The sequence below is a fragment of the Trichoderma camerunense genome (assembly GCF_050948025.1).
Source record: "Trichoderma camerunense strain CBS 138272 chromosome Unknown V8C40scaffold_2, whole genome shotgun sequence".
Classification (NCBI taxonomy): Eukaryota; Fungi; Ascomycota; class Sordariomycetes; order Hypocreales; family Hypocreaceae; genus Trichoderma; species Trichoderma camerunense.
The window spans coordinates 2,905,985-2,921,979 of record NW_028145368.1 but is presented as its reverse complement, the minus strand read 5'-3'; the positions used below and the strand labels follow the sequence as shown (position 1 = coordinate 2,921,979).

At 47.7% G+C, this 15,995-nt stretch overlaps 7 protein-coding genes across 7 annotated transcripts; all 7 read right to left on the bottom strand.

Annotated features, from left to right (window-relative positions):
- Positions 1-1,086: 1,086 nt before the first annotated feature.
- Positions 1,087-2,855, bottom strand: V8C40DRAFT_234230 (uncharacterized protein). Its single transcript, XM_083213563.1, has one exon. The coding sequence runs from the start codon at positions 2,818-2,820 to the stop codon at positions 1,642-1,644; it is 1,179 nt and encodes a 392-aa protein (XP_083078384.1). The 5' UTR covers positions 2,821-2,855; the 3' UTR covers positions 1,087-1,641.
- Positions 2,856-3,023: 168 nt separating this feature from the next.
- Positions 3,024-3,949, bottom strand: V8C40DRAFT_234227 (uncharacterized protein). The gene has a single exon (XM_083213562.1). It carries the CDS (start codon positions 3,846-3,848, stop codon positions 3,171-3,173), a length of 678 nt encoding a protein of 225 aa, XP_083078383.1. The 5' UTR covers positions 3,849-3,949; the 3' UTR covers positions 3,024-3,170.
- A 634-nt stretch (positions 3,950-4,583) lies between these two features.
- On the bottom strand, positions 4,584-6,795 carry V8C40DRAFT_234225 (ATP-dependent RNA helicase HAS1). The gene is made up of 5 exons (XM_083213561.1): positions 6,303-6,795; positions 5,748-6,237; positions 5,319-5,680; positions 5,135-5,257; positions 4,584-5,080 (listed from the first exon to the last, which is right to left on the bottom strand). Exons 1-5 carry the CDS (start codon positions 6,705-6,707, stop codon positions 4,703-4,705), a joined length of 1,758 nt encoding a protein of 585 aa, XP_083078382.1. The 5' UTR covers positions 6,708-6,795; the 3' UTR covers positions 4,584-4,702.
- Positions 6,796-7,032: 237 nt separating this feature from the next.
- V8C40DRAFT_234223 (2-nitropropane dioxygenase) lies at positions 7,033-8,414 on the bottom strand. Its single transcript, XM_083213560.1, has one exon. It carries the CDS (start codon positions 8,152-8,154, stop codon positions 7,102-7,104), a length of 1,053 nt encoding a protein of 350 aa, XP_083078381.1. The 5' UTR covers positions 8,155-8,414; the 3' UTR covers positions 7,033-7,101.
- Positions 8,415-8,813: 399 nt separating this feature from the next.
- Positions 8,814-10,616, bottom strand: V8C40DRAFT_234221 (uncharacterized protein). The gene has a single exon (XM_083213559.1). It carries the CDS (start codon positions 10,349-10,351, stop codon positions 9,068-9,070), a length of 1,284 nt encoding a protein of 427 aa, XP_083078380.1. The 5' UTR covers positions 10,352-10,616; the 3' UTR covers positions 8,814-9,067.
- A 736-nt stretch (positions 10,617-11,352) lies between these two features.
- On the bottom strand, positions 11,353-12,003 carry V8C40DRAFT_262006 (Glyoxalase/Bleomycin resistance protein/Dihydroxybiphenyl dioxygenase; the record flags this gene model as incomplete). The annotated part of the gene is made up of 2 exons (XM_083219326.1): positions 11,353-11,697; positions 11,764-12,003. 2 exons carry the CDS (start codon positions 12,001-12,003, stop codon positions 11,353-11,355), a joined length of 585 nt encoding a protein of 194 aa, XP_083078379.1.
- A 1,480-nt stretch (positions 12,004-13,483) lies between these two features.
- On the bottom strand, positions 13,484-14,741 carry V8C40DRAFT_272658 (uncharacterized protein; the record flags this gene model as incomplete). The annotated part of the gene is made up of 2 exons (XM_083220381.1): positions 13,484-14,269; positions 14,733-14,741. The coding sequence occupies 2 exons, from the start codon at positions 14,739-14,741 to the stop codon at positions 13,484-13,486; spliced, it is 795 nt and encodes a 264-aa protein (XP_083078378.1).
- Positions 14,742-15,995: the final 1,254 nt, after the last annotated feature.

Sequence of the window (15,995 nt, the reverse complement as noted above, 5' to 3'; positions counted from 1 at the left end):
CCTGTTGTCAGCTGATTAGCAGAGTTCCACTGTTCAAATTGCGACTGCTTTCATGTTGTTTGAGTGAATCGGCCCCCTTGGTGATTTCCGACGACCTAATTCAGAACAACGAAACTTGCCAGTTGGGTGATTTGCTTGAGTGGAAAAAGCATGTCAGTCAATCGAGGTTATCAAACTTGGACAAAGAGAATCTGATCAGCCGCGCTGATCCATGTCCTCTGTACAAACCAGCTGGCGGACTTGCACAAAGCCATCAAAGGCCATCTTGTCAAAAAACTCCACTGCAATTGATCGCCATCATTTTATTGGATCGCAGCTACCTTTGTTTCAAACAAACAAATTCTTGCCAAAAATATTTGTAACACATTAAATGGAGGTGAGTTTGGCGCTTCTTTGAACCCTTAGTAGATGAATCTTCGAAGCCAAGTAGCCTAATCCTGCTCAGATTCCACAGGATGAGAATCGTGACTACAACATGTATTTCCATATTGGAGCAGCCGTACAGATTCTATTGCTCTCCGTTCCAAGTCAGGAAGCTCTTGGAACAATTGGCCCTAAGTGGCAATATTGTTTAAGAGGGTCACTCTTCGGCAGACGAGGAAGTAATGACAAAGAAAACAACTTGCTTTTGGGCTAGTTGGTTATGTCTCCCGCTCGTCTTACTAAAAAAAAGATGCTCCATATGTGTTTCAACGAAGTCTATCGTCTTTGGAACTTCTTTTGGACGAAACTCCCCAGCTTGCAAGGATCCCGAATCTCAGCATTATGATAGCGCGGATGATCAATTTCTTGATCTTGATCTAGGCGCTATCTTAAAGTCGTTGGAGCCGTTTGTGATAATAAACCGCAGCAATCGCGTTGTTCAGTTCAATTCAGTGGAAGCGAGAGAACTTGTGATACAGATGTAGTGTTCGATACTTGTCTTAGCAAGTAGATTCTCTGTACGAGAATGCCGTGACAAGTTGACCGAGGCTGGTAATCTTGCGGGTAAAGGGCCGAAAGAAATATACAGAATAACGTGATAGATCGATCTACTGGAAGAAGTAATAAAATTATGCATTAATTCATAACGAGAAATTATCATCCATCAACCATAAACCTTAAACATCAATCCCAATGTCATATCTCGGCGTCATCATCTCCCCTCAAAGTTCAACAACATCACATGGCCCGATTCATATCCCATTGCAACCCTTTCCCGCTAATCCAAGTCCTCCGTATACCGTGCAAGGGGGACGACGGAAGATAAGTAGATGGAGACTTAAGCAAGGGCTTGCCGTTCCAACTAATCTCGAGTTCTTTCCCCCAATTTGGTGCATACAATCTGAAATGCGGACCCAAAGGCATTTTCTCCATTGCCGGCCAGTAGTCATAATAATATCCTATTCGCCTCAATTTGTCAACCTTCCAATCAAACATGAGGCCAGTGAAATAGCGTCCATGTTCTGTAAGAATATATTCTGGTTTCCTTGCGTCCCATCTTAGAGACTGAAATATCACTGGCACACATCTAATTAGTATTAGTCGGTCTTTGGATTCTATGCCCCAAAGGCTTAGATGCCCCTTTCCACACGCGATAATGAAGTTGGCGTCTTGTAAGAAGAAGATGCGCTCAGAAACATCGAAGCGCATTTTTTTCAATTATTTTTGGCCTTGCCGGCGAACGTATCTCCTGATCAGATACTTCTCGGCTAACTCATGACTGAAGCACACCGTATCATCTTGGATTTCCAAAAAGAAAAAGAATCGCCGCTTGATCATTCTTTTGATGCCAACAGCGTCTAACAGCGGGACAAGACGTCGGATCTCGCAAATCGTAAGTGGCTGGTCGGCGGTTGCCAGTTTAGTAACAATTTCACCGAAATACTTCGTTTCTTCTGCTGTCAGGTGCCGCTCTACGGCGACGTAAGCGTATAAGCTTTCGATTTCCATTCTTTCGTCTTCCCTTTCACGTTTCACTCCCCAGAGGGCGTGCTGAGGGTGCTGCGCTATAGTGCTGCACCCAAGCGTGATCCAGAGAAGGTTTCCTTTCGATCTCTTCATCAGTGATATTTTTAAAGAGTTTCGCCATATTTCTCGATGTCCAGTTCTGTTAAAAAATGTATCAACCTGCATCGAAACAAACGTCTTTGCAACGTCTTTCAGTTTCTCATTGTCACTAACGTTTGCCAGTGTATAACTAATGCCCTTGATGTCTGTGGAATTTTCGAATGATCTGATCGAAACAATCCAGAAAATCTTTGGTGATGAGTTGATTGTGGTGGAAATCAGCTTGAACAATCTGGTCACATCTTTATTATCGTACTTGTCTAAACCGTCCAATATGACGTACGTTGTATTCGTATTGTCTTGGGAAAACTCGCCCAATGTTTCGCGCAAATTGTCGAAAGATGTGTCCCGTCGGAGCACAGGCGAAAGTCGGAAACCAGTGTCATTTCTCCCTTTGAATTGCTCCCGCAGTGATGAGAAGCAATCTTGAATTGTGTTCTTATCCTCAGAAAAATGGGTAACCACTTTATGAGGGTTTGAATGGGCGTATGATCTTCTCTTCAGAAGTAGTTTGGCGATATGTAAGAGCAGGTTTGTCTTGCCACATCCTGCTTCGCCAGTCACCAACAGCAGACGACTTTTTTCTTCAAAGCTTTCGCCTAAAGCAAGCTTCCCAAGACAAGAAGACTCCCACAAATCAGGCTTAGTAGTGGCATCCCGCAAATCTTTGTGTATATTCCAGTAACCGCTCGGCAGCCTTTTTAGGCAACGTGATTGTTGAAGCATACAATGAACTTCATCGCTAAGCTGTGAGATTTTTGAGGTCACCATTTCGCAGTCATGTGTATGTATGTGTTCAAAAATGGAGTCTTGTGTGGATAGAATACCACTAATCTCCAATTGGTGTACGAATAAATATAGTCGATCATAGTAGCGTATACTAAGCCGTCCGTCGGGCTCAAGCTAAGTGTGCTTTAGTGTTGGCTTTTTATAAAATGCTTCCCCAAGAGAATTAGTATTACTTACAGGTTTCATGGTTTTTTCAAGATGCAAACGTTTCTTGGATTCATCTCTCAACTGTCTCCACTCTCTGAGTCTTGTCACAAAATGTGAGTGAGTGTCCTAATGTTGCTGTAGTGTCAGCATTTGCCAGTTTCGTCCTCTTTACATACTAATAATCTTTAACTTACATGATCAACTGCGACATTTTTTGACAGTCGAAACTTGCCAGAGGCCCAGATTCTTTCCAGACGTTTAAAGTCAAAGAAGGATACAATATAGTTAACCAAATCGCGCAACGAATCGCGTAGAGGATTCTCGAGATAGTACCCAGGGACAGATGCCACCAGTTTATTTTCCAGCGTGCTAAAGGCCGTTAAACAATCGCGGATGATATGTCTTTCATCTTCAGAGCGTGAGGATTGACGGAGGAGGTGTCGGCAGAAAGCGTCTGAGAGGACGTAAAGGTTATTCACCAAAATAGATACTTCCTTCAATGGATCCTTTAGGGAATACGGTATTTCCTTGAATGGATCATGGAGGGAATATGGTACTGCTGGTGATTCATCCTCTGGGGAATGTGGCACTTTCGGCAATGGACCATCGAGGGAATATGATCCTTCGGGCACCGTTAGGGAATATGCTGGGAGGTCCATAATGTAGAATTGTAAGATGCAAGTCCTCTTGGGGTTGGACGTTGTTCCTCTAGACAAGAGCTGAGTCGACGTCTCTTTATATAGTAGTCGCCTCGCAGTGAAGCTCACTTCAACAATGATCGACAGACCACCGAAATTGTGAACAATAAAAGTAATCCATATACGGGATGAAACATCATCGCACTGACTAGGCGAAGCCGTCATATTTGGACAAAGGAGCGCGGTGTGGGCTGGTTGGCGGGTGTTCACATCACGGCTTCTTTGTTTGAGTGGATCGACTTACCTTGATGAGTTCTGACCCGATGAAGAAAATTGATAGGTAGTTGCCTAGTAGTTAACTTACTGGAGTGGTACAAGCTTGCCGGCCAGTCGAAGTTGTCAAACCTGAGGACAAAGGAGCCTGTTGCTGTTCACATATTGCGTCTACTTTGTTTGACTGAACCATCTGCTTTGATAGGTCCAGACCATGTAATTCAGACCAAAGAAACGGATCAGCCACGCCGAACCATGTCCTCTGTTGATTTGACTGATTGGCTTGATTAAACAGACATACCTGTTAGCCGAGATTATCCAACTTGGACAAAAGAGCCTGTTGCCTGTTCACAGACAAGATTTTAGCGGTATATTATGTCTACTTTGTTTGACTGAACCATCTGCTTTGATAGGTCTAGACCACGTAATTCAGACCAAAGAAACGAATCAGCCACTGAACCATGGCCTCTGTTGAGTCGACTGATTGGCTTGAGTGAACAGGTATATTTGTTAGTCGAGCTTATTAAACTTGGACAAAAGAGCCTGTTGTCCAATCACAGACGAGATTTCAGCGTTATACTGCGTCTGCTTTGTTTGAGTGAACCGTCTCCTTTAATAAGTCCAAATCACGTAGTTCAAACCAAAGAAACCAATCGTTCACGCCGATCCATGTCCTCTATGGATTACGTCTAGCAGGCCTGCACAAAGCCATCTCGTCAAAAGAACACCACTGCGATTCATCGCAGTCATTTTATTGGATCACTTGCTACCCTTGCTTCAAACAAAACAAAATTATATTACATCTCTCAATTCCTTTTATCCCTCTTATACTTGCCCACCTGTTTCGGCTGGCTACCATACGACCTCCTCGCCTGCACCTTATCCCGTCCCATGCTGGCTCCCAGCGTAATGTCCACGCGCGGCGGCGTGGGGAAGCCGAAGCTCTTTGCAATCTTGGCCAGGTCCAGCTTCTGCACGTCGTACACGGACCGCAGGCTGTGGCTGGCGTAGGCGTGGAGGTAGGACTTGAAGGCGTCCTTGGCGCTCTGCTGGAGGTAGTAGTTCTTGCCGATGAGCTTCTCGAGCTGGGACTGGACGTTGATGATCTTTTTGCGGGGGAACTCGAATTCGACGACGGGGACGCGGGCGGCCTTGAGGTAAGACAGGAAGCCAACTTCGTTGGGCTATGAGGAATGTTAGTCAGTGCTGAGTTAAAATTGTGAGGGTGACAATCTTACCTGAAGGAAGAGCAGACTTCGTCCCTTGGCATCAGTGCCTCGGGCAGTTCGTCCCACACGGTGAATGTAGTCGCGAGTGTTGTCCGGAGGGTCAAACTGAACAATGAAATCGACAGCGGGAATCTGTTCGGTTATTAGCAACAATGACCCTTTTAACCCAATAAGGAGCCAGCAAAACACTCACATCCAAACCACGAGCGGCAACATCGGTACAGATCAGAATACCGTGCGGCGCATTGCTAAACTCAAAGAATGTGTTGGTTCGCTTCTGCTGCTTCTGCTTGCCGTGCAGATCCAAAACCGGGCAGTCAATGTAGTTCAACAGCTCGGCGTAGTATTTGACAGAGGCACAGCTGCTGAAGAAGACAATGACCTTCTTCTTCTTGGCCTGCATTTTTCGGAGGAAGGAGAACAGCAGCAGGAAGCGCTCGTCGCCTTCGCAGAGGACGTAGCCCTGCTCCAGACCGTCGACTGTGCTGTGCTTCTGCTCCTCGTCGACGTTGATGTATAGCGGGCCGGGTCGCAGGGAGATTCTGGCAAGATCCTCTGTAAATCGCATTTAGTCAGATACGCGTACTGCAACAAGTGTGAAGGAAATCTGGAAAATACTCACCAACTTTGGTTGTTTGTGTCGCAGAAAAGAGCATAGTCTGTCGGTCCTCGTTTGACAGAACCTTGACAATCTGCCTCATTTCATCTTCGAAACCAACTTCCAAAATTCGATCGGCCTCGTCAATGATCAGAGACTTCAAGTTCTTGAAAACGAATTGAGTGTTGAGAAGGTGATCAAGCAGTCTGCCGGGAGTGGCAATCAAAAGGTTGACACCCTTGGTCAACTTTTCGACCTCTGCTCTTCGGTTCGCTCCGCCAATGACGATACCATATGTCTGTGAGTGGTGCTTCATCAGCTCGCGTGCGACGCCGAAGATCTGGAGCGCGAGTTCTCGAGTCGGGGAGACGACAATGACACCGGTGCCGTTTCGGGGCTTGAATCGCAGGGAGCTGAGAATCTCAATCGCGGGAATCAGGAAGGCGAGCGTCTTTCCGGAACCTGTCTTGGCGGCACCGAGAACATCCTTGCCGGCAAGAAGAGGCGGAATGGCCTGTTTGAGAATCAGGTTAGTACATGCTGTGCCATTGGAGATTGAGGTTGGTTCGTTAGACTAACGCTGCGTTGAATGCTGGTCATCTTGGTGAAGCCCATCTCCTGGATCGCCTTCATCGTCTTCTCGGACAGCTTGAGGTCTTCAAACTTCTGGGAGTCGGCCAGCGTCGATAGTATGGGCGCAGAGTTGTTGGGTATGACATCTCCATCGGCATCTCTGGCGGCGGGCTTGTCTGCAAGATCTGATCCGGCATCTGACTCTCCATCCTCATTGTCGTTTCCATTCTGCTCGTTTGAGACAGCCTCTTCTTCTTCTTCCTCTTCCTCTTCCTCCTCTGCTACCTCATCTTCAACCTCGGGCTCGACCGGCGGCGGGGGATTCTTGGACTTTTTTGACTTTTTCGTGGCATCAGCAGCAGCCTCAACCTTGTTCCGCTTGCGCTTCTTGTTCAATGTGGCGGCATCCATTGTGACGTTTGTTGGTGATTTTGCGATGCTCCAGGCGGTTTGTAATGGAAGGCTCTGCAGCAGAAATATTTCGCCAGCAATCAGGAACCGATAAGAAAAAAAAAGTTGCTAGTCTGCGATTTGCAAAAATCGGTTCCCACTAACTATTGTAGTGGAGCTGCGCCACAGATGTCGATGGGACTAGCAAGACACCAGCCACAATTGACCCGATGCCACAACATCGGTACATAGCACTTGTACCGTCTAATTACAGTAGAAGCTCACCAGAAGCCGTTGATCATACAGTCCATCATTAGGTGATCTCGTAAGACGGCACGAAAGATATGGTTCTTATTCAAGATTAATAAACAAAAAATTCCTTCTTCATTATATATTCATCATCATTTCCTCTTCATTACAATCGGCTCTTGGCCGTCAAATACGTCCCTCCCAGCTTAAGCATCTCAACCGCCTCCTCCACCATCTCAGCAACAATCTCTCCAGCAGGCTGAATCTTCTCAATCGCACCCGCAACCTGTCCCATCAAGTGCGGAAAATCCACATCTCTGCCCTCGTCCAAATCATGCTCCATCGGCACAATTCCCTTGTCGCACAGCGCCTTGATCTCGCCAGGTCGGTCATGCCAGCTCTTGATGTACTCATTCGCCCTCATCCGCAACGGCCGTCCTGAAATCACCAGCGTCCTCTCCGTGCCTTCAAAGCCGCAAGTCACGACGGCCTCTTTGGCAGCCTGGCTGCATCCGGCTTCTTCTGAAGCCACGAAGCGTGTGCCCACCCACACGGCCACCGCTCCCTGCATCAGTGAGCTGGCCAGACTGCGTCCATTGCGGATTCCTCCCGCTGCAACGACGAGAGCCGTCGAGCCCTTGAGCATGGGAGGCTTGTATTTCCTTGCTACGTCGACGACGGCCGGGATCAGCACTGAGTTGGCAATGTCGCCTGTGTGACCGCCTCCCTCGCCACCCTGGGCGCATACAATGTCCACGCCGAGATCCAGCGCCTTGACCGCGTGTTTCGGGTGTCCCACCATGTTCATGACCAGGATGCCGTTCTTGTGAAGCTTCTCAATGATATACTTGGGTGGTACACCGACGGCACTGACGAACAGCTTGGCGCCACTGTCGATAGTGATGTCAATCAGCTCGTCGAGCTTGCCGCCTGTGTAGTCGTGGTTCGTCTTACGCGCGTTGCCTCCGATTTGTGGCAGCGCCAAATCAACACCAAATGGCATGTCCGGGCTCTTGAAGTTTGCCTTCATCTCGGCAATGATCTCGCGAAGCTGGTCGGGCGTGTACTGGAACCCGCCGATGACACCGAGGCCGCCCGCATTGGACACCGCCGCAGCAAGGCGACCTCCCGAAGTGCGCGCCATACCAGCGAGGAGGATGGGATGCTGGATGCCCAACAGGGTGGTGATGGGGGTGGTGATGGGTCCAGTGGGCGCCATGATGATGATGGAGTGAATGAAACGAAGGAAGTGGTGGTTGGTGATTCTAGGTGATGTAAGTGACGGTCGTGATGAAGTACGAGACAATATCCGACCGCTATGGATAGGTAATCACAGAGCAGCCTACGGTGACACAGAATGGAGAACAGACAGAGGAGGAAGAGTCAGTAGCTGCCAGCAAGACATGCCCCAGATTTGTACTTGATGGCACGGGGAATCGGGTCCTTGACGGTCCCTTCTGGGAACATGTAGGCCTACGGAGTACGGAGTAAGGTGGCCCCCAGCCCGTTAAGATTCACTGGCTAAAAGCTAGAGTACCTACGCTGGTCCCTAATAGCGGCTACGGCTGCGGCTACGGTAGACGATTCGCGGGGAGGCACTTTGCGGGGAAACGGCCGCTACCGAGGTATCAAGTGCGGTTGTGAGACGAAGTGCCGTGGCATTGGCATTAGCAGCATTTCTATAAGAGACAATAGCTGGGGCAATAACGGATATAACGGCAGTAATCAAAATGCACAAGTAAATGTTTGATCCAGGGTAGCAACACAATATGGGAACTGAACAGTTCCCAACCTCTTCACCAGTTGGGCGCGGCGGTGGTAAGTGAAGCCGTCTTCTCCAACATGGGACCATCACCAGAGCACGATTCGTATACATCATCATAAAAAAAATTGTGATTCATCATTCATCATTGTCGTCAATCGATATCAGTATGCCCATGTCTGTTTAACATCATTCCCACGCAAAGCAACTCCCAGGCATTGTAAATCTTCTCCCAAAACCCATCATAACAATAAACTGTGACATCTAGATATCCCATGTCAGTAATACATATGGCCTTCAAGGCCAAGCATGTGCCAGCAAACTAAGTCTCGGCAAAGCTAGCAATCAACCCCAAAAGGCTCCAGTGTATTCATCCAAAATGCGGCAGCCGCGCAGGTACAAAAGCGCTCTGGGCAGGCGGCAATGCCTTATCCTTTACCCGTATCTCTAAATCACCTCCGGATAACCCGGAGTCGCGATGTGCCTCGTCGTCACTATCCTCATCGTCGTCCAAGTGAATCTCGTGCGGCTCTTGAGGCAGATATTCGTCTTCTGCCACATCTGCTGGTTTCGGCTCCGCTTCGGTTTGCAAACCTCGATCCAGCGCCAATTGAGCTGCAGCTTCTTTTTTCTTTGCCAACTCTTGATCTTCTTCTCTGCCCAGACGCTCTTCTTCCAACTCTACGTCCTTGAGTGATGGCAAGAGTTGAGCATCTTGTGTGGGGTCCTGTACCTGGCCGAAAATCGCCAGGCCTAGCGAATCTTTTGACGCAACTGAGCCAAGTGTTGTCCTCGACACCGTTCTGGAGACGGTATGCGCCGGTCGCTTTCCTTTGCTACTCGGTGTTCTTCCGCTCCTGGCGCTACTCCTATCATCTCTCCTAATCATGTCATAGGTCACATCGTCATCGAGTGCCACTGCATCCTCATCACCTTCACCGTCACTTGGAAATAAATCACCGCGAGAGCGATAGGAATCCGACGTCCCACCCGATCCCGTAGTACCGCTCCGCTTCCTTGATCGGGATGGTTGTAACAATCTCTCGTGGTCCGAATCATCTTCCGCCCCCAGCAGCGGCTGTGTCTCGGTGTATTCGTGTTTTCTGGTACCAGGGTGTTCCTGTAGATCTGCCGCACTAGGTTTATATCTCAGAGTGCCACCCATTTTCCAGGGGAGTTTGCTCAAAAAGCCAATGGGTTGGGTGCTGGGAATAATGGTGGGGTCTTGTTCGCTGTTTTTCCTCCTGGCTCCTCGTGTGCCGTAGCTCATGCCCCTCTTGCGTCGGGGTTGCTCAACGGTCTCGCCTCTCCTCTGACTCCCAGAGCCCGCCAAGAGACGATCCCAGTCTTCCCCTCCCCAGTTGCCCAACAGGCCGCCGCTCTCCTCTTCACGATCCCAGTCATCGTAAAAATTAAAACTGTATTCTGTCCGCTCGCGAGCGCGCTCTCGCTGCCGTCGAAGGCGCTCTTCGGGATCGCCCAGACACACGGTTGTGCATTGCTCAATGGCCCCTCGTAATGAGCCCAGACAAGGGTTGATGTATTGGTGCTGAAAGGTCCAGATGCCGGCGGCGGCATTCTCAGTCACCGTCTCTGCATCGTGTGTAATCTGGTTCCAGCGCTGACGCAGACGCGGATCCTCGAGGAAAGCCATTGCTGGCGGTGGGCGGGATGGCTGATTTATGGCTCTGGTAAATCGTGCCCAATTGGTGACGTCGCAGACATGGGACGACAACGGCGAGATTGCTAAGAACAAGCGGCACGCAGCGGGCACATCAGTGTGCCATCATCGGCGGGCAATTGCTGGCAAGGCTGAGAAATACGCAGTCGGCTTCTCGCTCTCGGCAGGCGTCACAATTTGCACGATGTTTGCAATGTTGGTGACGAGTTTGAGACAATGTCAAAGATCAAACCTCTCGGTGTTTTCGATGAATTAGGCTGGTCAAGCCCTCGATGAAACAGGTTGAACAAGGTGGCACGTGCAGGCCATCCCAGCTTATGTAACGCAGCTTGGCTTGCTTGGCTTGGGGTAAAGTGGGCATGATGGCATGAAGCTCTCCACATTGTTGTTAGTGCACAGGCTACTGCACTTTATTGCCGTTGCTTTTTCCTGGTGGCTTGAAGACAGTTTGGACGCCATTTGGAGAGATGCAAATTATACGAGGCAGGGCGTCGGTTGCTGAGACGGCACATGCTAAATCCATGACCTGCATGTGCCTTGGGCTGATTTACAGTAGCACGATGTCTCATGTTAGTCCTCCGTTGTCAGCCATGCAGATGCTCTAAGTACAGTCTGTGCATTGCAGTACATGAACGCCAAGTGATGTAAGGAGCATTAGACAAGTGGAATATGCGACAAAACAACGAAGAATTTATTTTGGTACACTGCATAAAAATTGAGTTTCATTCCTCCTGAAACTTTGTCAGTCAGAATATGAGAAAACAGGGGCAGCAAATAGAGAAAGAGCGAAATCCAATGCTGATGCTTACTCGGTACCTGACTTATGACACTAATGCACTATATACGATCAGACACACTCTTACAAAAAGTCAAATTAATTAACACACTCTTAGGAAATAATGCCCAAATATCAAGTATCATATTTCCTCTCACATCAACAACATACAGAGCTTCTCCTAGTTCCACCAACTCCATCAAAACAACGGTACGGTGCTCAGATCTCGCGGTCCAATATTCGGCCTCTTGTGAATACTCTCCTTAGACTCTCCACTCTGCACCCGTCTCAGCATATCTTCAGGGTCAAAATCCACACCAATCGGATTCTCCACAAAGTCCTTCGACATCATATACGCATCCTGCTTCTCCAAATTGTCAAAGGCATCGATGAATGTTTCCAACACGTTGCCATCCGGGTCGCGGTAGTACATGCTTATGGTGAGCCCGTGGTGGACGCACCAGACCGGCGTGACTCCATGCTCCTTGCGCTGCGAGTATGCTTTGAGTAGGCCCTCAATGTCGTCAAATCCAAAGGCAATGTGCTAGAAAAAAAGAAAAGAATTGTTAGTAACATTGCTACTTGGTCAATTTGGTGCTATAATGCCTACATCGAGACCACAGGACTTTGGTGGCAGCTTTTGCAGATCTGGCCGCGAAACGAGAGCAATGCGATGGTGCTCATCGTCGTAGGTGATGAAAGCGACCTGGTCGCTCTCAACTTGAGCTTTTCCGCCTAGGAAAGTCTTGTAGAATGGGGACATTTCCTTGAGGTTGCCGGTGCGCAGAACCACATGTGCCAGCCTCGAGGGCGAAGTGATGAGGGGAGTTTCCTTGGTTCCGTTGGACATGTTGAGAGAGATGGTAATTATTCTTGAGGAATTGAGATGAAAGATAGACTGGTTGATGTATGCAAAGCTCAGAGGTTGGTTGCTATATATATATTCGCATGTGTATTCGTAGTGTCTTGTGAGTAAGACCCCTAAATAGGATACATTTCACGAGGAGCATGTGAATGAACTATGCCCCTATTTTCCATTGTAGTATAATTGCGGGGTTGAGCTCTACGAATAAAAAATTCTGTTCAATATCAACTTGTATTGATGAGTTTACAGAGTGTGGTGAGCGTCACTCACCTTGTAATTCCGACCCGGAATTACATAACTTCAATGGCGGAGAACTGCCGATTTCTATAGTCAATCATATATGATATCACTATGATCCCTTTTAATACGAGCTTAATGATATATTATCTCCGTTGTGTGCATTTTAAACGAAAGAAAGGACACTTTTCGGGTTGGAAGCATTACCTAAGTCCGAGACTTATGCTGAGTCTCGGCCTAACAGACGGTCACATACAGAATTAAAGAAATGAAACGGATAAGAAATAAGAACTGATGTTGCTATATAGCATAAATAAAGTTAATTTCCTGAGAAGATAATGAATTAGGAAGAGAGAAAGCCGTAGATTATTTGCGCGGTTCTGATGAGCACCAATAACGATGTTCAGCTTGAGCCCCTATTCAAGTCACTTCAACAACACCAACCTAGGACCACGCATATCTTCTAAAGACCGAGTTACCATCCCTTCTTATTCTCAAGGATAGTGTAAAGTTCCAAGTTGAAGAAGGAATTAAAATCTGTATAAGTTATTCCGCTCGTATGGCCGTGCAATGCCCGTTGAGGCAACCGATAATTCCGACGTTCACTCCTAGAAATGCATTGACTTTTTATGTCCATGTGAGCACATAACCGCATGTGTATCATTCATGTTTGTATCCGTAAGTGTCAGTACTAGGAACATATTTATTCATCTAACTTGTGAACTCAACTCAGCAATCCTATTTATGGCCACCGACCACATATGGAAAGCTCCATCCCGTTTTACAGCACGCATATTATTCTCAACCTCTTTATTCAATGTCGTTTGAGGCCCGACTTGACATATTCATGCAAATTTTGCTTATGTTTTCCTTCTGTAATTCTGAAACACCGTTTATTCCAGCAAGGCAGAATTCAATGCCATCTAAATTGCCAAGAATCAGCCTCCCTTTTCCATTTCCCAACTCTAAACCCTGTATAGTCATAAATATCGTGAAAATTTTCGTTGTCCGAGGGTCGACTGTCCGAGTGGTCGATTGTCCGAGCGATGGGTTGTCCGGGAGTCAGCTGTCCGAGTAGTCGATTGTCCGACGCAACTCAGTCCATATCTCCCCTCCAGTCTCTGTATCGTGAGAGAATGCTCTTTGGAAAGCACACACCAATAGCCGCAAAAATATCCAACTGCGTGCGGAATCTCTCTCTTAAGCAAGATTTGGAAACAATGCCCAACTAGAACAATTCAGGTTCCAAATTAAATGTCTCGAGTTTCCCAAAACTTTTCGCAATCTCCTTCATCGTCTGGTATCCAAAACGGCGCAGGTTTAGCGGACGAATCGTCAACTCTTTCACGCATCTCACAGTCGGAAGCTCTGTGGTTTGCCCATCACCCATTCTGCTAAAGTCAAGATCGATGTTTTCCACAGTACGCAGCTCCTCGACTAGATCCATGCGGGTGCGAACGATGTCGCATATTTCTCCGCGCAGCTCGAATGGTCGCAATTGCCGAGATAGACTGCAGTGTTCATCCATCGCACACCGCTCAGGTAATCTGCATGGATTGTTATCTTTATCAAAGGTGCAGCAGTCGAAGCGATGCCTCAGTTTGCTTTCAGCGTGCACGCTAATCTCCAAGGTGAGCCCCGAACCACCGTCGCTTCCATCTATTTCACCCCAGGAACTGAGTATGTCCATCAGTGTCCACAAAGCATTTGTGAAGACTCGGTTATTTCTGGCAAGCTGATCAAATGGCTCCAAAATGCCACAAGTGAAGCACTCCCATGCTGGGGGTTGGATGCGCAACCAAATACGCTTGATAATATCATCCCGGCCGCGGACGATTTGGCGAAGGTCATCGATGTCCGAGTAGTTTAAAACGAGCGTCCGGAAGGTCTTCTTTTCAAAGTAATATTGCCATTCTCTGTTAACCGCGGCGTAGTTAGCTGTACTTTGGTAAGGCCATGCCTTGGGTATGGCTTCAAAGATTTGATACTTGAGTTCGGGCGGTAAGTCTTTCCACTTTGCCATACTGGATGAGCCGTGCGATGGACAACCTAAGAAACGAGTGAAATCGAGCAACGAGTGAAATTGAGTAGCGAGTGAAATTGAGTAGCGAGTGAAATTGAGTAGCGAATGAAGGGGAAATGGGAAGAAGAGAGAAGAAATAGTCGGGCGAGAAGAGTAAAAAGACATGGCTGAAAGAAGGTCGAAAGTAAAAGCTGAAATTTCTTCAATACTATGGTTCAGATTTATGGCATGTTCCGAACATTTAAACTATCGGTATAGCCAAAGCAGAGGCCTTTATCTTGGGCGAAATTTGAGTTTTATTTGTATGAACCTGGCCTTGCTTATAGTTCTTCAAGTCAAAATTACCACTTTAGATTGTCCAAAAGCTTAAGCCACCCTAGAGATCCAGAATGGCTACCCAGCCTCATAGAGTATCTAGGTTACATATTCCAAGGAATTCAAAGGGTAAATGCACCTTGGCCATGTTGATATTCGAGAGCCTGTTCAGATTGGAATTATACGTTGAAGCTTACTTGTCTCTCAAAAAGATGAACAGGAATTTCGACACAGATTTGACCGCCTCAAGTAGACTGAAGCCGAGTAGATCATTAGATAAGGAACCCTTAAAACTCAAGAGCAAGCAAAGCAAGTCACTATCAGAAGGTTAGCACAGAATCAGAATGATCTGAGTGAGAAAATCCGGCTAGATCTGCTTGCTGCCGGCTGTCGGGAAGCGGCCACGCAGGCAGTAACGTCCCAGATATCCAGAATGACACAGCTCTCGAATAAAGAGAACGAGAAACAGGCCAGCCTCGGACGCCTCGCGACAGAAGAGAGCGAAGGAAAGTTAAAGCTGGACTGATTGCAAGTAGAAGACTTGAGCAAGGATTGGGCAGGAGAGTGCAAAAGCTGTCATCCAGTATCGATCATCTCAACGAGCAGCAACAGGCAAAAATACAGGTGATGGAAGCAGTCGAGCAAAGCCACAGCAAAGATAGCCCTGTGGCCGATAGGCTTGAAGGGCGGAAGATTACGTACATATCTAGATCTTCCTGATCGCGGCTATTATGTTCTTACCCCTGCTAGTTATGTTCGTATTTTCCCGACGTGCCATGCCGAGCATCCGTACAGAATCTGACTCTAGAAATACCATCCACTCGCCCGGAAGGTCACTATCGGCAGATTCCAGGTCCCCAGCCCTGTACCCCACGTCGATGATGCCGAGTTGAATCCGATGGAATAGGGCAGAAAGGCGCTTTGTGGTTTTTGCCTCCATTTGCTCACAGTGGTAGTCCCAGTGCAGTCTAGTGTCTACATCGACTCCTAGGAAACAGCACGATAGTGATGCCTACCTATCTTGATTCTGGCGTGTGGCAGGCGGAGGGTGTGTGTATTGCTCCGAGTGGGATCTCCGATGAAGTATATCAGTTCGAGAGAGGTGCGGTGGGCATCCGCAAATTGCACAGTACCCCTACTATGTAAAAAAAAACGGGTAATTCTATCCTCTCCATCTGCTCATCGGCAACTGTAATCGGGAGAACGCCTGAGCGGCAAAGGCCTGGCGCCGCCCCCATCAAACCAAGTTGGGCTTCATGCTCTCAACACCATTATTATCTCACACATACTGGTCTGATTTCTTATCAGCTTGATCCATCAGTGACGTGACGTATAACCGCTCAGAGTAACATTCTAGTGTATCTGCCAACATAAACATACATACAGTTTATCCCTTAGGACT

Coding starts and splice junctions, on each gene's coding strand:
- V8C40DRAFT_234230 (XM_083213563.1), bottom strand. CDS start 2,820: ATGGTGACCTCAAAAATCTCACAGCTTAGCGATGAAGTTCATTGTATG.
- V8C40DRAFT_234227 (XM_083213562.1), bottom strand. CDS start 3,848: ATGACGGCTTCGCCTAGTCAGTGCGATGATGTTTCATCCCGTATATGG.
- V8C40DRAFT_234225 (XM_083213561.1), bottom strand. CDS start 6,707: ATGGATGCCGCCACATTGAACAAGAAGCGCAAGCGGAACAAGGTTGAG. Junction 5,681..5,747: donor GACACAAACAACCAAAGTTG/GTGAGTATTTTC, acceptor TGCGATTTACAG/AGGATCTTGCCAGAATCTCC. Junction 5,081..5,134: donor GAAGTCTGCTCTTCCTTCAG/GTAAGATTGTCA, acceptor CATTCCTCATAG/CCCAACGAAGTTGGCTTCCT.
- V8C40DRAFT_234223 (XM_083213560.1), bottom strand. CDS start 8,154: ATGGCGCCCACTGGACCCATCACCACCCCCATCACCACCCTGTTGGGC.
- V8C40DRAFT_234221 (XM_083213559.1), bottom strand. CDS start 10,351: ATGGCTTTCCTCGAGGATCCGCGTCTGCGTCAGCGCTGGAACCAGATT.